Source organism: Pipistrellus kuhlii, unplaced genomic scaffold (genome assembly GCF_014108245.1).
Source record: "Pipistrellus kuhlii isolate mPipKuh1 unplaced genomic scaffold, mPipKuh1.p scaffold_m20_p_1, whole genome shotgun sequence".
NCBI lineage: Eukaryota > Metazoa > Chordata > Mammalia > Chiroptera > Vespertilionidae > Pipistrellus > Pipistrellus kuhlii.
The window spans coordinates 60,138,017-60,153,882 of NW_023425404.1; the positions used below are offsets into that span (position 1 = coordinate 60,138,017).

The 15,866-nt window shown below is 36.4% G+C and overlaps 1 protein-coding gene across 1 annotated transcript; it reads right to left on the reverse strand.

Annotated features, from left to right (window-relative positions):
- Positions 1 to 9,357: 9,357 nt before the first annotated feature.
- Positions 9,358 to 10,296, reverse strand: LOC118703023 (olfactory receptor 4L1). Its single transcript, XM_036409662.1, has one exon. The coding sequence runs from the start codon at positions 10,294 to 10,296 to the stop codon at positions 9,358 to 9,360; it is 939 nt and encodes a 312-aa protein (XP_036265555.1).
- Positions 10,297 to 15,866: the final 5,570 nt, after the last annotated feature.

Below are 15,866 nucleotides of genomic sequence, written 5' to 3' on the forward strand. Positions count from 1 at the left end.
TCAAGAAAGTAAGTCAATAGTTCCCATTACCTTTTCTGAAGTGTGATGTTTTCCTGGTTTTCAGTTATTTCATGCTTCTTTGGGTTGACAATTCCAGACACAGGCGACACTCTGAGAGTTACAGTCTCTTCCAATCCTCCTTTGTTTTTATGTTCTATCACCCATGTCTATGTCCTGTCTATTATTAATAGGCAAAATTGCTTACCACAGACATCTTCCCTCCTCCCATTCTCATTTATGCACATTCTGTTCTGGTGATTCTCGAATTGTGCTCACCACCGTCGTTGAGGACAGATTTGTCTCAGATGGACATTACTCTGTACAAAATGAATTCCTGGGGAGGAAACAAAAGCAATGGAACTTATACAGACACATTTTTTGTTCTAGTCAAATAAGGCAAAGCAGTATTATTAGTGTAGCTAAAGATAGAAACTTGGATGTTTCATCTCTAACCTTTTTTATTATTTCAACTGATACAAACACACATTTGGCACCAAAGATACACAGGTAGAAAGGGTGCCGATGTCCCTCCCCTATGGCAGAGTGCAGACACCCAGCCCCTGCAGGCTGCACGGAGCTGGCCAGGATTCTGGCTGCTATCAGACCAACTCCTGGAGCAGGTGTTTGGAGACCTGATCACCATGCTAGCATCTCATCCTTTCATGTTTCCTCATTCATTTTCTTTTGCTTCTTTTTATTTTATTATTCTATTATCTTCTTGCTAATTTTACCTTCAGACACTCAGTTTTTTCTTTTTTAATTTAATTTTTTATTTTTTCTCTTTATTTTTATCCATCACCATTTACACCCCCCACCCCCAAACCTTTTTCCATCGCCACCCACCCCCTGCTCCCTGCAAGCATGACACTGTTGTCCATGTCCAGGAGTTCTTTCTCTTTTTTTCTTTTTTTGTCCAATGCCTCCACGCCCCCACAACAGCACACTCAGTTTTTTAAATCACTCCTTTTATATGTGCTGTGGTTTCTTTTATTTTTTATTTTATTCTTTAATTTTTTTCTTGCAATTTCTGTCACTTTAAAAAATATATTTTATTGATTTTTCACAGAGAAGAAGAGAGAGGGATAGAGAGTTAGAAACATCAATGAGAGAGAATCATTGATCAGCTGCCTCTTGCACATCCTCTACTGGGGATGTGCCCACAACCAAGGTACATGCCCTTGACCGGAATCAAACCTGGGACCTTCTAGTCTGCAGAACGATGCTCTATCCACTGAGACAAATCGGTTTTGGCACTGTCACTTATTTTATCCCTGGCTTTTCCTTCCTTATCGCTCTCCTCCTTATCCCTTTCTTCCTGCTCTCATTCACCCACATTTTTTCCATCTTAAATCTTTTTCACTTTGTTCTCTACATGTATTCTACTTCATTATATTCAATGCCTGTCTTTCCATTAATTCTGAGGCAATCGGTTGTTTTATCATTCCATGGTGGACTCTGTATCGTAGGTCCTTCCTAAATGGTCCATTCCAATGGATTTTTCTGCAGATTGAAATTCTTAACCTGCTCTTCAGTGTTAAGCCTTTCCTCCTGAATATTACCACCCTTGAAATTTGCTCATTCTCAACAATGCATTAGTTACTTCTGATTTTCTCACATATGGTATCTAACTCATTCTGATAAAAACAAAGTGACTTATTTTTGTGCTTTAAAATGAGCCTCCTTAATATTATTCCCGCCAACAGGAATACAGTGAATAAAAGCATGAAAATGATAGTGTCTTTTCTGATACTGTATTTATTTTTATATTTAAGTTGTCAAAATATAGGAATAATACTTAATAGCACTAAAATATTTAATTGCACTATTATAAAAAATGAAAATGGCAATAACTTGGGAGATTCACCATTTGTATTTAAATTTGGGTATCACATACATGACTGATTTTCTGCCATGATAACTCAGAGATAAAATGGAGGAAGAATTCAGAATTCACAAGTCAGAAGGGGTAGGCTGAGTTAAGTTGTTAAAATATACTATTACCTTACAAGTTTTTAAAAATGTGGATCAGGCTGAAGGACATAAAAAATATTTAATTCGCTGAAACCGGTTTGGCTCAGTGGTAGAGCGTCGGTCTGCAGACTGAAAGGTCCCGGGTTCGATTTCGGTCAAGGGCATGTACCTTGGTTGCGGGCAAATCCCCTGTGGGGGATGTGCAAGATTCAGCTGGTCGATGTTTCTCTCTCATCGATGTTTCTAGCTCTCTATCTCTTTCCCTTCCTCTCTGTAAAAAAATCAATAAAATATATTTAAAAAATAAAAAATATTTAATTGATACTAGAGATGAAGATTATATAAAATCTCACTCAGTTGCACAAATCTTTACCCAGATAATTACTTATCAAACAAATGGGATAGATAAATTAGATGATGGAAACATTTAAAGTTCTTTCATACTTAAAGGTTTTAGACAGTATCATGAATATTGTAGGAAGAGCATTGGTTTGGGAATTATTCTACAATTTAGAAGCTATAAACTTAAATGTCATTTAGTCCTTTGAAACCTGATGTTTAAATCTATAAAGGAGTAATAATATATTCATTCTTTTTACTTCACAGCATTAATATAAAGATGAAATTAGGTGATTAGTAGTCAATTCACATCTACTTAAAATGAACTAAAGAAAACATTCAGTGATTAAATAAATTCTAGAAAAAAATGCGAAGTAGACAATATGTCACTATATCTTTTGTCACTACCCTGCAGTTAATCACAGAGGAAATGGTGACTGCTTAAATGGGACATTTCAAGGTAGGAACTCGTGGAGGTTCAAGGAAGGGTCCATGTAAAGTTTTCTTATCTAATTCAGCTAAGGTTTGTGAATTGTCTCGTTTTAAGATCCCTAAATCTGAGCCTTACATTGGTGTATAATAGAACCATATGCAGGAAACTCATGATAGTTGAGTAGGGGACAAAGGGGTTTGCCAACTTGTAAAGTTAGTGAAGGTTGTCTCTGGAACTCAGCCTACTCCTTCTGACTTGTGAATTCGGATTTTCTCCTCCACGTTATCTCTGATTTATCATGGGGGAAATCAGTCATTTGTGTGATACTCAAATTTAAATACAAATGGTGAATCTTCCAAAGTTATTGCCATTTTCATTTTTTATAATAGTGCAATTAAATATTTAGGCCCCTTTAAAATAATACTAAGCATCAGGAAGACATAACAGGCAGTGTATTTGAGAAACAGAGTAGGAAGTGCTATATGTATGAATTTAGATCTTACCCTTTCTCTGTTTCTGCAGCATTATCCTATCCTCATGCATTTTAAGGCAGATGTCCCAGACAAAGAGTTTGAATTTTGTTCTATTTCTTCTTCCTCTCAGTTAAAAAAAATTTCAAAGAATGACCAAAAATTTCACCTTGCCAGGAGTCCAACATATACTACTCTCAAACATATAGTTATCCTCCTCTTTCTTATGATGAAAAGATCAACTGAGTATTCCAGAATTCTTCCTTAAATATATATTCTCATGGTGAACAATAATAAATTGTGAAATTTACTAATTTACTAATTTGTGATGCAACTGGGAATATTCCTTGGGGTTTACAGAATCTGCCTGTAGATTCTTTTCAATGGTAATTATTCAAATGTAAACTAAAATTAGAAAATTTTAAGGACTAAATATTCAAAACATAGGCTAGCTAAGGTCCCATTGGATCTCATTAGAATCTTGATTTTGATGTTTTATCAGTAACAGTGATCTTATTAAATAATTCATATAAGTGGTAAGAAAGCATTGATGTTTAATAAGTTAAAGTACTGAGATTACTTAGTGGTAAATATGCTGCTGCAGTTTTGGTGCAAAAGAGCTAGGTAGTAAAATAATATGTTGTATTCAAAAAACTTTTCAGTAATAAGTCTTCCTAAGTAAGAGAGCATTATGCTTTCTTATACATTCTCTATGGCTGTGCTCTCTCAAGTAAGAGAAAAATTAATTTGGTGTGATTTTTTCAGTAGGGAACATACAAAAAATGAATTCATAAATAAGTGGAACAACAAATTGATCTCTCTCTCTTCCTCCCTCTCTAAAAATCAATCAATAAATAAAAATTTTTAAGTGCTCCTCAACTCTTAGATAATGGACACATTGCCTTTTTTACATACTGATGCTGCTTGTGGTTTAGACATTATCTGGTCCTTTATGGCCCAATAAACCCTTTCTTTTAAAAAATGTTTTGCTATCAATTGTTTGTTGATTTATTGATGGTAGCCATTCTGGCAGGTGTGAGGAAATATCTCATTGTGGTTTTAATTTGCATCTCTCTGAGGATTAGTGATATTGAGCATCCTATATAATAAAGAGGTAATATGCAAATTGATCATCACTCCAACATACAAGATGGCCTCCTCCATGTGGTCAAAGATGGCTGCTCCCATGTGGACACAAGATGGCTGCCACAAAATGGTCAGCAGGGGAGGGCAGTTGAGGGTGACCAGGCCTGCAGGGGAGGGCAGTTGGGAGGGAACAGGCCTTCAGGGAAGGACAGTTAGGGGCAACCAGGCCTTCATGGGAGAACAGTTAGGGGTGACCAGGCTGGCAGGGGAGGGCATTATGGGGCAATTGGGCAGCAGGGGAGCAGTTAGGCATTGATCAGGCTGGTAGGCAGGCAAGCAGTTGAGAGCCAGCAGTCCTGGATTGTGAGAGGGATGTCCCAGATTGGAGAGGGTGCAGGTTGGATTGAGGGACATCCCCCCACTGCACAAATTTCATGCACTGGGTTTCTAGTTTTTTCATAATGTCTGTTGTCCATCCATATATCCTAGATATAGACAGCAATGTGCTGATGACCAGGGTGTTGAGGTAGGGTGGAGGTGGACAAAGGAGGGTGAAATAGGGACAACTGTAATAGTGTCACTAATAAAAATAAAGTTAAAAAAATAAAAAGACTTTAAGCCATGGAAGTTAAGATTTTTTAAAACAATATCATACACAATATCTTGTACCTTATTTATAACTTTCCACATATCTTGGGAAATTTTCCATGTTAATGTTTAAAGAATTTTTTTAAATTTCTTTATTGATTAAGGTATTACATATATGTCCTCATCCCTCCAATAATCCCCCAGCCCCCTCCCCCCCTCACTCATGCTCTCACTCCCTGGTGTTCATGTCCATTGGTTAGGCTTATATTCATGCATACAAGTCCTTTGGTTGATCTCTCCTCCTTTCCCCCACCCTTCCCTATTTTCCCTATTTGGCAGTCTGATCAATGCTCCTCTGTCTCTGGATCTGTCCCTGTTCATCAGTTTAAGTTGTTCATTATATTCCATAAATGAGTGATATCATGTGGTATTTATCTTTCTCTGATTGGCTTATTTCACTTAGCATAATGCTCTCCAGTCCCATCCATGCTATTGCAAATGGAAAGAATTCCTTTTTTTACTGCAGCATAGTATTCCATTGTGTAGATGTACCACAGTCTTTTAATCCACTCATCTGCTGATAGGCACTTAGGCTGTTTCTAAATCTTAGCTATTGTAAATTGTGCTGCTATGAACATAGGGGTGCATAGATCTGTTTCTTGGGATATATTCCTAGAAGTGGGATCACTAGGTCAAATAGGAGTTCCATTTTTGCTTACAGAATTTCTTAACACTTTATATGGTTGCTTATTACTCAATCAATAATAAATTATTATCAACACTTCTACTCCAGTCATGTCCTCCTTGATTCAGGCTGGCTTATTGCTTTCTATCATTCCAAATGTTTCCTTCTCATTCTTTTAAGTTCCTAAATCCATGTTATTTTGAAATTAGTAATACTTCATTACTCTAAAATTATGTTGTTCTTGGTTAGTGCAAGTTTAAAACATTTTTAAAATATATTTTTATTGATTTCAGAGAGGAAAGGAGAGGAAGAGAGAGATAGAAACATTAATGATGAGAAAGAATTATTGATTGGCTGTCTCCTGCATGCCCACTACTGAGGATTGAGCCTGCAACCCAGACTGAAAATCAAACCGGTAGCCGCTTGGTTCCTGGATTGATGATCAACTGCTGAGCCACACCCAGCTAGGCAAAAAAATTTAAGACCAATTTCTCTTTAGTTATATACACTGGTATTTGATAATTCTATTAGACAGTGGACTTTAATCCTATTTATGTGAAATATTAGGGTGACAAAATAAATAGGAGTCTATTTTGCTTATATATGGAGATATGATATTAGGTAAAAAGACAAAAGTGGAGCCCAACATTTTATTATTTATATGTTTTCAATTATTTTTTTCCTTTTTTTTTCTTTCTCTTTGTTTAATTAGATGGATTTTTAAACCTGTAGAGAATTTATTTTTTCTCCCATTTGTAGGTGAGGAGAAGTCAGTTCAATAATAACTCAATTTAATAATAAATAAGTTAATTCAATCATAACTCAAAACCAGCCTTTGAGTTCTTAAAACAAAAGTCACCTTAGTGTTGAAGAATGAAGCAAATCATCATATAAAAGAATAAACTTTAACTTGGTACTGCATAAGAAGAGGCATATAGATCAATGGAACAGAACAGAGAATGCAGAAATCAACCCAACCCACTATAGTTAATTAATATTTGATAAAGGAAGCAAGAACATACAATGGAGTAAAGGTAATGTCTTCAATAAGTGATGTTTGCATGCAAAAAATGAAACTAGACCGACTTACACCATACACAAGAATAAACTCACAATGGATAAAATATTTAAATGTAAGCTGTGAAACCACAAAAATCCTTGAAGAAAACGTAGGCAGTAAAATATCAGACATATCATGTAGCAAAATTTTCACTGATATGATGTAGAAGGCAAATAAACAAAGGAAAAAAGAAACAAATGTGACTATATAAATAAAAAGCTTCTGTTCAGAAACATAAGTCAGCATCAAAATGAAAAGGAAAACCACTGTATGGGAGAACATATTTTTAAATGATACATCTGATAAGGGGTTAATAATCAAAATATATAAAGTACTCATACAACTCAACCACAGGAAGGCAAATAACCCAATATTAAATAGGCTGGAGACCTAAATAGACACTTCTCCAAAAAAGGCATACAAATGGCCAGGAGACACGAAAAAATGCCTAAAGTCACTAATCATCAGAGAGATGCAAATGAAAACAACAATGAGGTACCACCTCACACCAGCTTGAATGACTACCATCAATAAATCAACAAATGATAAGTGCTGGCAAGATGTGGAAAAAAAGGAATCCTAGTATACTCTTGGTGGGAATACAGATTGATGCAGCCACTATGCAAATAAATGTAGAGTTTCCTTAAAAAATTTAAAATGCAACTGCCATTTGACCTAGTGATCCTACTTCCAGGAATATATCCTGAGAAACCCAAAACACCAATCAGAAAGAATGTATGCACCCCTATGTTCATAGCACTACAATTTACAATAAATAAGATCTGGAAATAGTCCAATTGCCCACCAGTAGATGAGTGGATAAAAACACTGTGGTACATTTACACCATGGAATACTATACAACTGTTAAAAAAAAAGAAAAAAAGAATCTGTTACCCTTTAAGTCAGTTCGGAGGGACTGGGAGAGTATTACACCAAGTGAAACGAGCCAGTCAGAGAAAGACAACTATTATATGATCTCACTTATATGTGGAATCTAATGAACATAATAAACTGACAAACAAAATAGATCCTCAGAGGGAATGCGGTGGGAGAGGGAAGAGGTGAACCTAATAACTTATATCCTTATATCCTTATATGATTAACCCATGGACACAGGCAGTAGTGGGTTGAAGGCCTAGAAAGGGGCAGGGGTGGGGAGGAAGTGGGTCATTGGGGAGGAAAAAGGGAAATCTGTAACGCTGTTAACAGTAAAGATATATTAAAAAAAAAAAAAAAGAAATCTTTTCTACCACCATTCCACATTAGAGCATGATACGCAAACTAAGTTCTCAATTAATATAATTAGAATATTTTTAGGTAAATGGAACCTCTGGGATTCTTTTTGCTTATCATTCATCTTCGTTTATAATGAAACTAGAGGCCCAGTGCATGGGATTTGTGCAGTGGTGGGGCCTGCTGCAGGAACAGCCTCTCAACCCAGTTAGTCAAGCCACTGTGGACCTACCCTTTGAGTAGCTGCTCCCAATGCATTGAGCATCTGTCCCCTGATGGTCAGTGCACATCCTCATGACTGGTCATTCTGCCATTTGGTTGCTGGGCTTTTATTATATACTAGAGGTCTGATGCACAAAATTCATGCATGGAGTGAGGGAGTGAGGGAGTGTCCCTCAGCCCGGCCTCACCCTCTTGCAACCTGGGACTCCTCAAGTAGGGTCCCTAGGCCTGGCCAGCAGTGAGGGCATATTGGGGCTTTTCTTCCCAAGGCTGCTGGCAGCTGGCCCTGCCCCCAACACTGCCACTGCTTGCCATTTGTTCGGCTCTGCACCCTCTCTCCCCTGCTACTGGTCACCTCTCTCTGCACCCTCTCTCCCCTGCTACTGGTCACCTCTCTCTGCAGGCGATGGGCATGGGGTGCCATCGCTTTGCTGGCCTGGGCCTCCCTCTGCAGGGCAATCTCTGGCCAGCCCTGCATACCTCCCAGAGTGTTGCTGGCCAGTAGCCTAGGCCATGTTCTGTGGGGCAATTGATCACAAGGCCCCAGATTGACCGCCCCGCAGAGGGAGACCCCGCACATTACTGCATTACTGCATCACTGACAGCCAGATGACCTGAGTCTCTCTCTGTGGGACGATTGATCACAGACTCTATGATCAACCCGCAGAGGGAGACTGCACCCACTTAAACTCTATGATTGATCGCTGTGTAGAGGGTGGCCTCGGCCTCTCTCTTTGGGGCGAACAATCATGAAGCCTTCATTAATTGCCCCACAGAGGGTTTCCCTCTGCGGGGTAATAATGGGCCCCCAACCAATAGCATCACATCTGCCTTGGCTGGCCTGGTGCCAGTGCATGTCATAGTGTGGTCATCCATTCCATCGTTCAGTCAATTTGCATATTATGTTTTTATTATTATAGATAGTATTGTAACATGAATCTATTTCCCTTGAAAGTATGACATATTATCTTTTCAAATAAGAGGACTAAAGCTTAAATTAGTCATATTTTTTTTCTTTATTAGTACTGTAAATATATAATATATTGAATGACTATGTGAAAGTACTCACTGATTTTATGTCTGTTTAACTGCAGGCTGCTAACTATTATGTGCTATAACTTCTTTATGATCATTAAAATATTTTATTATTTTTTTCTGTACTGGTTATGATTTTAACATAAGAAGAGTAAAACCATGTGTTATGTATAATCTATTCAAGTTCTGTTAGCATAGTATTTGAGGGTAGTGTTAATTTTATTGTGCTTAAATTTAGAAGTTCTGCATAGAGCTAATAAGTAGGAACGGTAATTTTCTCATGGCCACTTGCATTTTCTGATTTCTCAGGGTATAAATGATCGGATTCAGGAAGGGTATGATAACAGTGTAAAATACAGGAAGAATTTTATTGCCTGCAAAACTACTGAATGGCCAGGCATAGATAAAGATACAAGGTCCAAAGAACAGAGTGACTACAATGACATGTGCAGACAATGTGGACAGAGCCTTAGAGAGCCCTCCAGATGGTCTCTGCCACACAGTGCCCAGGATGGCAGCGTAGGAGATAAGCAGGAGGATGAAACAGATAAGTGAGAGCAGTCCACTGTCAGCGATGACAAACAGTTCCAGGGTATAAGTTTTCATACAAGCAAGCTTAATCACAAGGGGCAGATCACAGAATATATTGTCTACCACATTGGGGCCACAGAAAGGCAAATTCACTACTAGTACCATCTGGCTCATGGTGTGTATAAACCCAATTATCCATGAAAGGATCACAAACCCATTCAGCAGGCGACGGCTCATGATTGTCCTGTAGTGCAGAGGTTTACATATGGCTACGTATCTGTCAAAGGCCATGACTATCAAAAGCGTCATCTCAGCACCCCCAAAGAAGTGCATAAAAAACATGTGGGTCATGCAACCCCATTTGGAGATGGTCTTGTGTTCAGCGAGCAAGTCTGTGATCATCTTGGGTGTGGTGACAGTGGAGAGACACATGTCCAAAAAAGAGAGGTTCCCAAGGAGGAAGTACATGGGAGAATGAAGGGTGGTGCTCAGTGTCACTGTGACTATAATGAGGATGTTTCCCAATGCAACAGCACTATAGACCAAGGAGAATGTCACAAAGAAGAAAATCTGAAGTTCCCATCGTCCAGAAAATCCTAGTAAAATAAACTCAGTCACTACAGATTCATTTTTGAGATCCATTTACTAAAATCAGTAAAGTCCCAGAAGTTCTTTTCTACAAAAAGAATAAAAAAAAAATTAAGCCACAATTAGCACCAATGTTTTTCTATTTCTATTTAATGAATAATAGTTGGTAATATGAGAGCATCTGAAATATATCAGCATATCACTATTTATAATTTGAGATTAGTTTATGAGTCACATCACTTAGTAACAATATTCTTATAGTTAGTAATTAAAGAGCATTTGAAGAAGTGAAATCTTATTTTCTACTTTATCAAAAAATATTCATCAATTAATCATAACTTTGTCACTAATATGTTTATGTCAAAAATTAGATAATAACGAGATTAATGTTTATTTTGTCTTCTTATTATAATCTTCTTTATGTGTCACCCTTTGAGATTATGTTACCTCAATATTTGGAATTAGGATTTGGAGATGAGGAAATTGTATTGTCCTATATCTCTGAGGTAATTTGCAGAGGTTATTCTATCATTATAAAATAAACAAGTGTACACACAGAATTTTAGAAATGAATTTATACATGTAAACAAGTATTTGAATTCATTAAAAATAATTTTGCTTTTTGGTTTCTGTTTTGTACTATACTGAGAAACATGGGCTCAACCGCAAATATTTTTGCACTTGTTTTCAGTAAGGAGTATGTGTATTTTGTGTAAGTGTACATATGCATTATTTTAGAAATAATGAAATAATTCAATCCTAACATATAGATTTTGCCAGGTTGTAATATATCATGCTAAATTGTCTTTACTCAACTTTTTAGACATTGTTCATGAGATCTAGAGTGGTCAAAATTGATCACTAACATTAGGTAATTATTGTGTGCTAAGATCTGTTCTCTTTCACATCCATTAACACATTTGAGTCTCATAACAATCCCACATATGATTATTATCATAATTTTTACATATTAGGAAACTATGGCATAGAAGTATTAAATGACTTACTCCTGCTAAGGCTCAAAGCTGGTATCAAGCCCAGACAGTCTAATAGCCGAACCTGCCCTCATACTAATATCCCATATTGCCTCCCAAATTAAAGAAGTAAGTATTTATGGTTAAGTTATTATATTAGTAAATATTTATTGAATTCATATGTTCCATCTGAATTCCATAGAAGATATGATTCAATAAGTACATTGGAATCCCTGTATGTTGTAATTAACTGCATTATTTTTTTCTTATACAGAATAAATTGATGCTCTATAGTAGACTCTAGAGAGTTCACAATCTAGAGAGACATAATTATCAAACAAAAATTGCAATAAATCATACAAGAAACTATTAAATTTATTACAGGGTATATGTAACTTGTACAAATTTTAAAATAATGGAGATCAATTCTAAGTGACACTTCAGATATGGCTCTAAGTTATTATCTTCAAAACATTTTAAAAGTAAAAACAATTCTCATGGTCAATAAACAAAAAGGACAAGCTTAAGAGAATGTGTGAGAATTTATAGGAAGAAAATAATTAAAAGCAGTGAAAAGAAAGAATGGTGCATTTAGAAAAGGGATTGAATTAAGGTATGAAGATGCATAGGAAGTGTCTGTTCTCTTTTCTCCAATGACCTGTAATTCTCACCTTATTTTCATTTCTGCTCAGGCTCTTGTCAAAACTATCCTATCACCATTATCCAAACTTAATTCCTTCAATTACTTTCCTTACTTATATACTTTAAGAAATAGATGGTGCCTATAAATTAGGGTAAATAAAGATGAAGGTGATGGATGTAGTTCCAGTAGGACAACCTTCAGGAGTACACGGAGTGGATGCTGAGAGACTGGGTCTGGAGGAGCACAGAGAGGACCGCCACCACACCATGCCTTTTGTGAAGGGTTGTGCTACATTATTATCATGTACGTGAGCAGAAATTTTGCTGTGAGACTCTTGTGACAGTGATTGCAATAATTAGATGCACTTTGTAGAATGACAAGTGTTGATATTTATTAGATGGAATGAATATGCCAGTTATAAATTGGGAATGAATACCTTTGCTACATGGAATTTTATGCTCCAAGATACAACAGAAAAATTTGGCTCAGTGGCTGGAGCGTGGGTCCAAGCACCGAAAGGTCAAGGGTTCAATTCCTGGTCAAGGGCACCTACCTGGGTTGCAGGTGTGGTGCTGGCCCCAATAGGAAGATAAAGGGGGAGGCAACCAATTGATTTGTCTCTCACATCAATGTTTCTCTTTCTCTCTCTCTTTCTCTTCTCCTCTCTCCCTCTCTTCCTCTTTTCCACTCTTAAAAATAAATGTAAAAAATATCTCCGGGTGAGGATTAAAAACAACAATTAATACAATGACTGGTATCAAGAAGATATTAATGTAAAAAATATCCTCGGGTGAGGATTAACAACAAAATTAATACAATTAAGCATAAATTAAGAAATATTTTATTATGTCCTTTTACTTAGGAGGGAAAGCTGGCATTCATTTATGGGATGGCCTTCCCAGCATTCATTTCTCTTATCACTCTTCTGCTTTTCTCAAGCAAACTTTCTAAAAATATTTCTTTAGTTCTACACCTCATATGCCTATTCTTACATTATGAGTATACAAAGGCAATATAAATAGAAGGAAAGAAATCATCACACAGTTTAGAAAAAAATTCTATTAGGGAAGAAAAATTTCTTTCTCTTGAATAATTAATTGCATATTTTATTATAATTATTTTTACTCAATTTGTGATTCACTTTGGATAATAATATTAGAGCTAGGAATGAAATTAGTAATATTTATTCTCCACACCTTATTTAGTAAGTAAAAATTCAAGATCCACATAATTAAGGAAACCCTCACAAGTCTTAGAGACAGGACTACTCCAAAGGGATGTGGTGAGCATTAGGCAGATGGTACAAGTATAAACTCTTGGTCAGGGGGGAAAAAGGAGACATATGTAATACTATAAACAATAAAGAATTTTAACAAAGGCTGTGATATATTTAACGGAATATTATGGAGCTGTAAAAATCAAGGAATTATTACTCTTTTGACAGCATGGATGGACCTGGAGATTATTTTGCTAAGTGAAACAAGCCAGACTGAGAAAGATAAATACCTTATGATCTCACTTATATGTGGAATCTAATGAACAAAATAAACTTATATCAGAGGGGAGGGTTTGGGAGGGACTGGACGAAAGAAGGTGAAGAGATTACCCAAAGAACTTATATACATAGCCCATGAACACAGACAACAGTGTGGTGAAGGCAGGGGGATGTTGATTGGGAGTGGGCAAAGGGGGAGGGATTATCAACAATAAAAAACAATAATAAAATAAACAAACATTAAAAATAGGATGTATGGAACAGATGTATGACTTTTCACTGAATTTCAGCTTTATATAAAACTATATATTCTTACTCATTCAAGAGATATTTCTTTAATATAATTCTGCTCAAAGTTTGTATTCTAACAGTATATTCTTATAATTTGTATTATTATATTACAGGTAAATAATTATTGAGCTAAAAAAATAACACATATACACTCTTTGAATAATTATTAATCCTAATGGGTTAAATATGAAAAGAAAAAACATCAATTGAACTATCAGCTATTAAAGTGTGTATACATTTTTTGGGCCATCCTTTATATACACATACATATATACTAAACCCCACACATACACTTTGGAATGAACTCTGCAACTGTCTTTCCTTTTCTAAAACAAGATTTTTCTCATTAGCTTATTTGTCTAAAAAATGATACACAAGTGCCCCGCCAGCGTGGCTCAGTCATTAAGCCTGGACCTATGAACCAGAAGATCCCAGTTCGATTCCTGGTCAGGGCATATGCTCAGGTTGTAGGCTCAATCACCAGTGTGGGGCATTCAGGAGATAGCCAATCAATGATTCTCTCTCATCACTGATGTTTCTATCTCTCTCTCCCTCTCCCTTCCTCTCTGAAATAAAAAATAAAAATAAAAATGATATAAAAGTTAAATTTTCATTTCCTAATTATAGTTCAAGACAAGAAGAGCTATCAGTTTATAGGCAGTAAGACATGACACATTTGGCACAGGGTAGCTAACATAAGAGTAAATAATGCCCTGTGATTTTTGTGTGTGTGTATGTTTATGTGTTTATTTTTATTTTTATTTATTAAGGTATTATATGTGTACATATCTTTCCATTGCCCCCCCCCCATACATGCCTTCTCCCCCACCCCCAGAGTTTTTAGTCCATGCATACAAGTCCTTCGGTTGATCTCTTATCTCCCCCATATCTCCCTAGCCTCCCCACTGTAATTTGACTGTTGCTTTACTGTCTCTATATCTATCTTTTTGTTCATCAGTTTACAATGTTCTTTATTATCCATAAATGATTGAGGTCATGTGGTGTTTCTCTTTCATTGACTGGCTTATTTCACTAAGCATGATGTTCTCCAATTCCATCCAGGTTGCTGCAAATGATAAGAATTCTTTCTTTTTATGGCAGCATAGTATTCCATTGTGTAGATGTACCATAGTTTTTTGAGCCAATCATCTGCAGATGGGCACCTAGGCTGTTTCCAAATCGTAGCTATTGTAAATTGTGCTGCTATGAACATAGGGGTGCATATTTCCTTTCTGATTGGTGCTTCTTGTTTCTTGGGATATATTCCTAGGAGTGGGATTATGGGGTCAAATGGGAGTCTCATTTTCAGTTTTTTGAGGAAGCTCCATACTGTTCTCCACAGTGGTTGTACCAGTCTGCATTCCCACCAGCAGTGCACAAGGGTTCCTTTTTCTCTGCAACCTTGCCAACACTTGTCGTTTGTTGATTTGTTGATGTTACTGCATTGTTGATACAGCATTGTTGTTTTGATTTGCATGATTAGTGCCTTTGAGCATGTTTTCATGTGCCTCTTGGCCTTCCTTCTGTCTTCTGTTGAGAAGATTCCATTTAGGTCCATTGCACATTTTTTAATTGGCTCATTTATCTTCCTTTTATTTAGTTGTATAAGCTGTCTGTAGATGTTGAAGATTAAACCTTTATCAGTGATAACATTTGCAAATATGTTCTCCCATACATTGGGCTTTCTTGTTGTTTTGTTGATGGTTTCTTTTGCTGTAAAAAAGCTTTTTATTTTGATGTAGTCCCATTTGTTTATTTTCTCTTTAACTTCCATTGCTCTAGGGGCAGTATCAGTAAAAAATTTTTGGCATATGTCAGAGATTTTGCTACCTGTGGATGCCTCTAGTATTTTTATGGTTTTCATCTTTGCTTAAAACTTGTATTCTTTTTGAGTTTATTTTTGTGTATGGTGTAAGTTGGTGATCTAGTTTCATTTTTTTGCAAGTGTCTGTCCAATTTTCCCAACACCGTTTATTGAAGAGACTGTCTTGACTCCATTGTATGTTCATACCTTCTTTGCCAAATATTAATTGAGTATAGAGTTTTGGGTCGATATCTGGATTCTCTATTCTATTCCATTGATCTATATGTCTGTTCTTGTGTCAGTACCCGGCTGTTTTAGAACAGTGGCTTTGTAATACAGTTTGAAATCTGGTATTGAGATCCCTCCCATTTTATTCTTCTTTCTCAGGATTGCTGTGGCTATCTGGTTTTTTTTTTG

Excerpts from the sequence above, each read along its gene's own strand:
- LOC118703023 (XM_036409662.1), bottom strand. The coding sequence starts at position 10,296 with ATGGATCTCAAAAATGAATCTGTAGTGACTGAGTTTATTTTACTAGGA.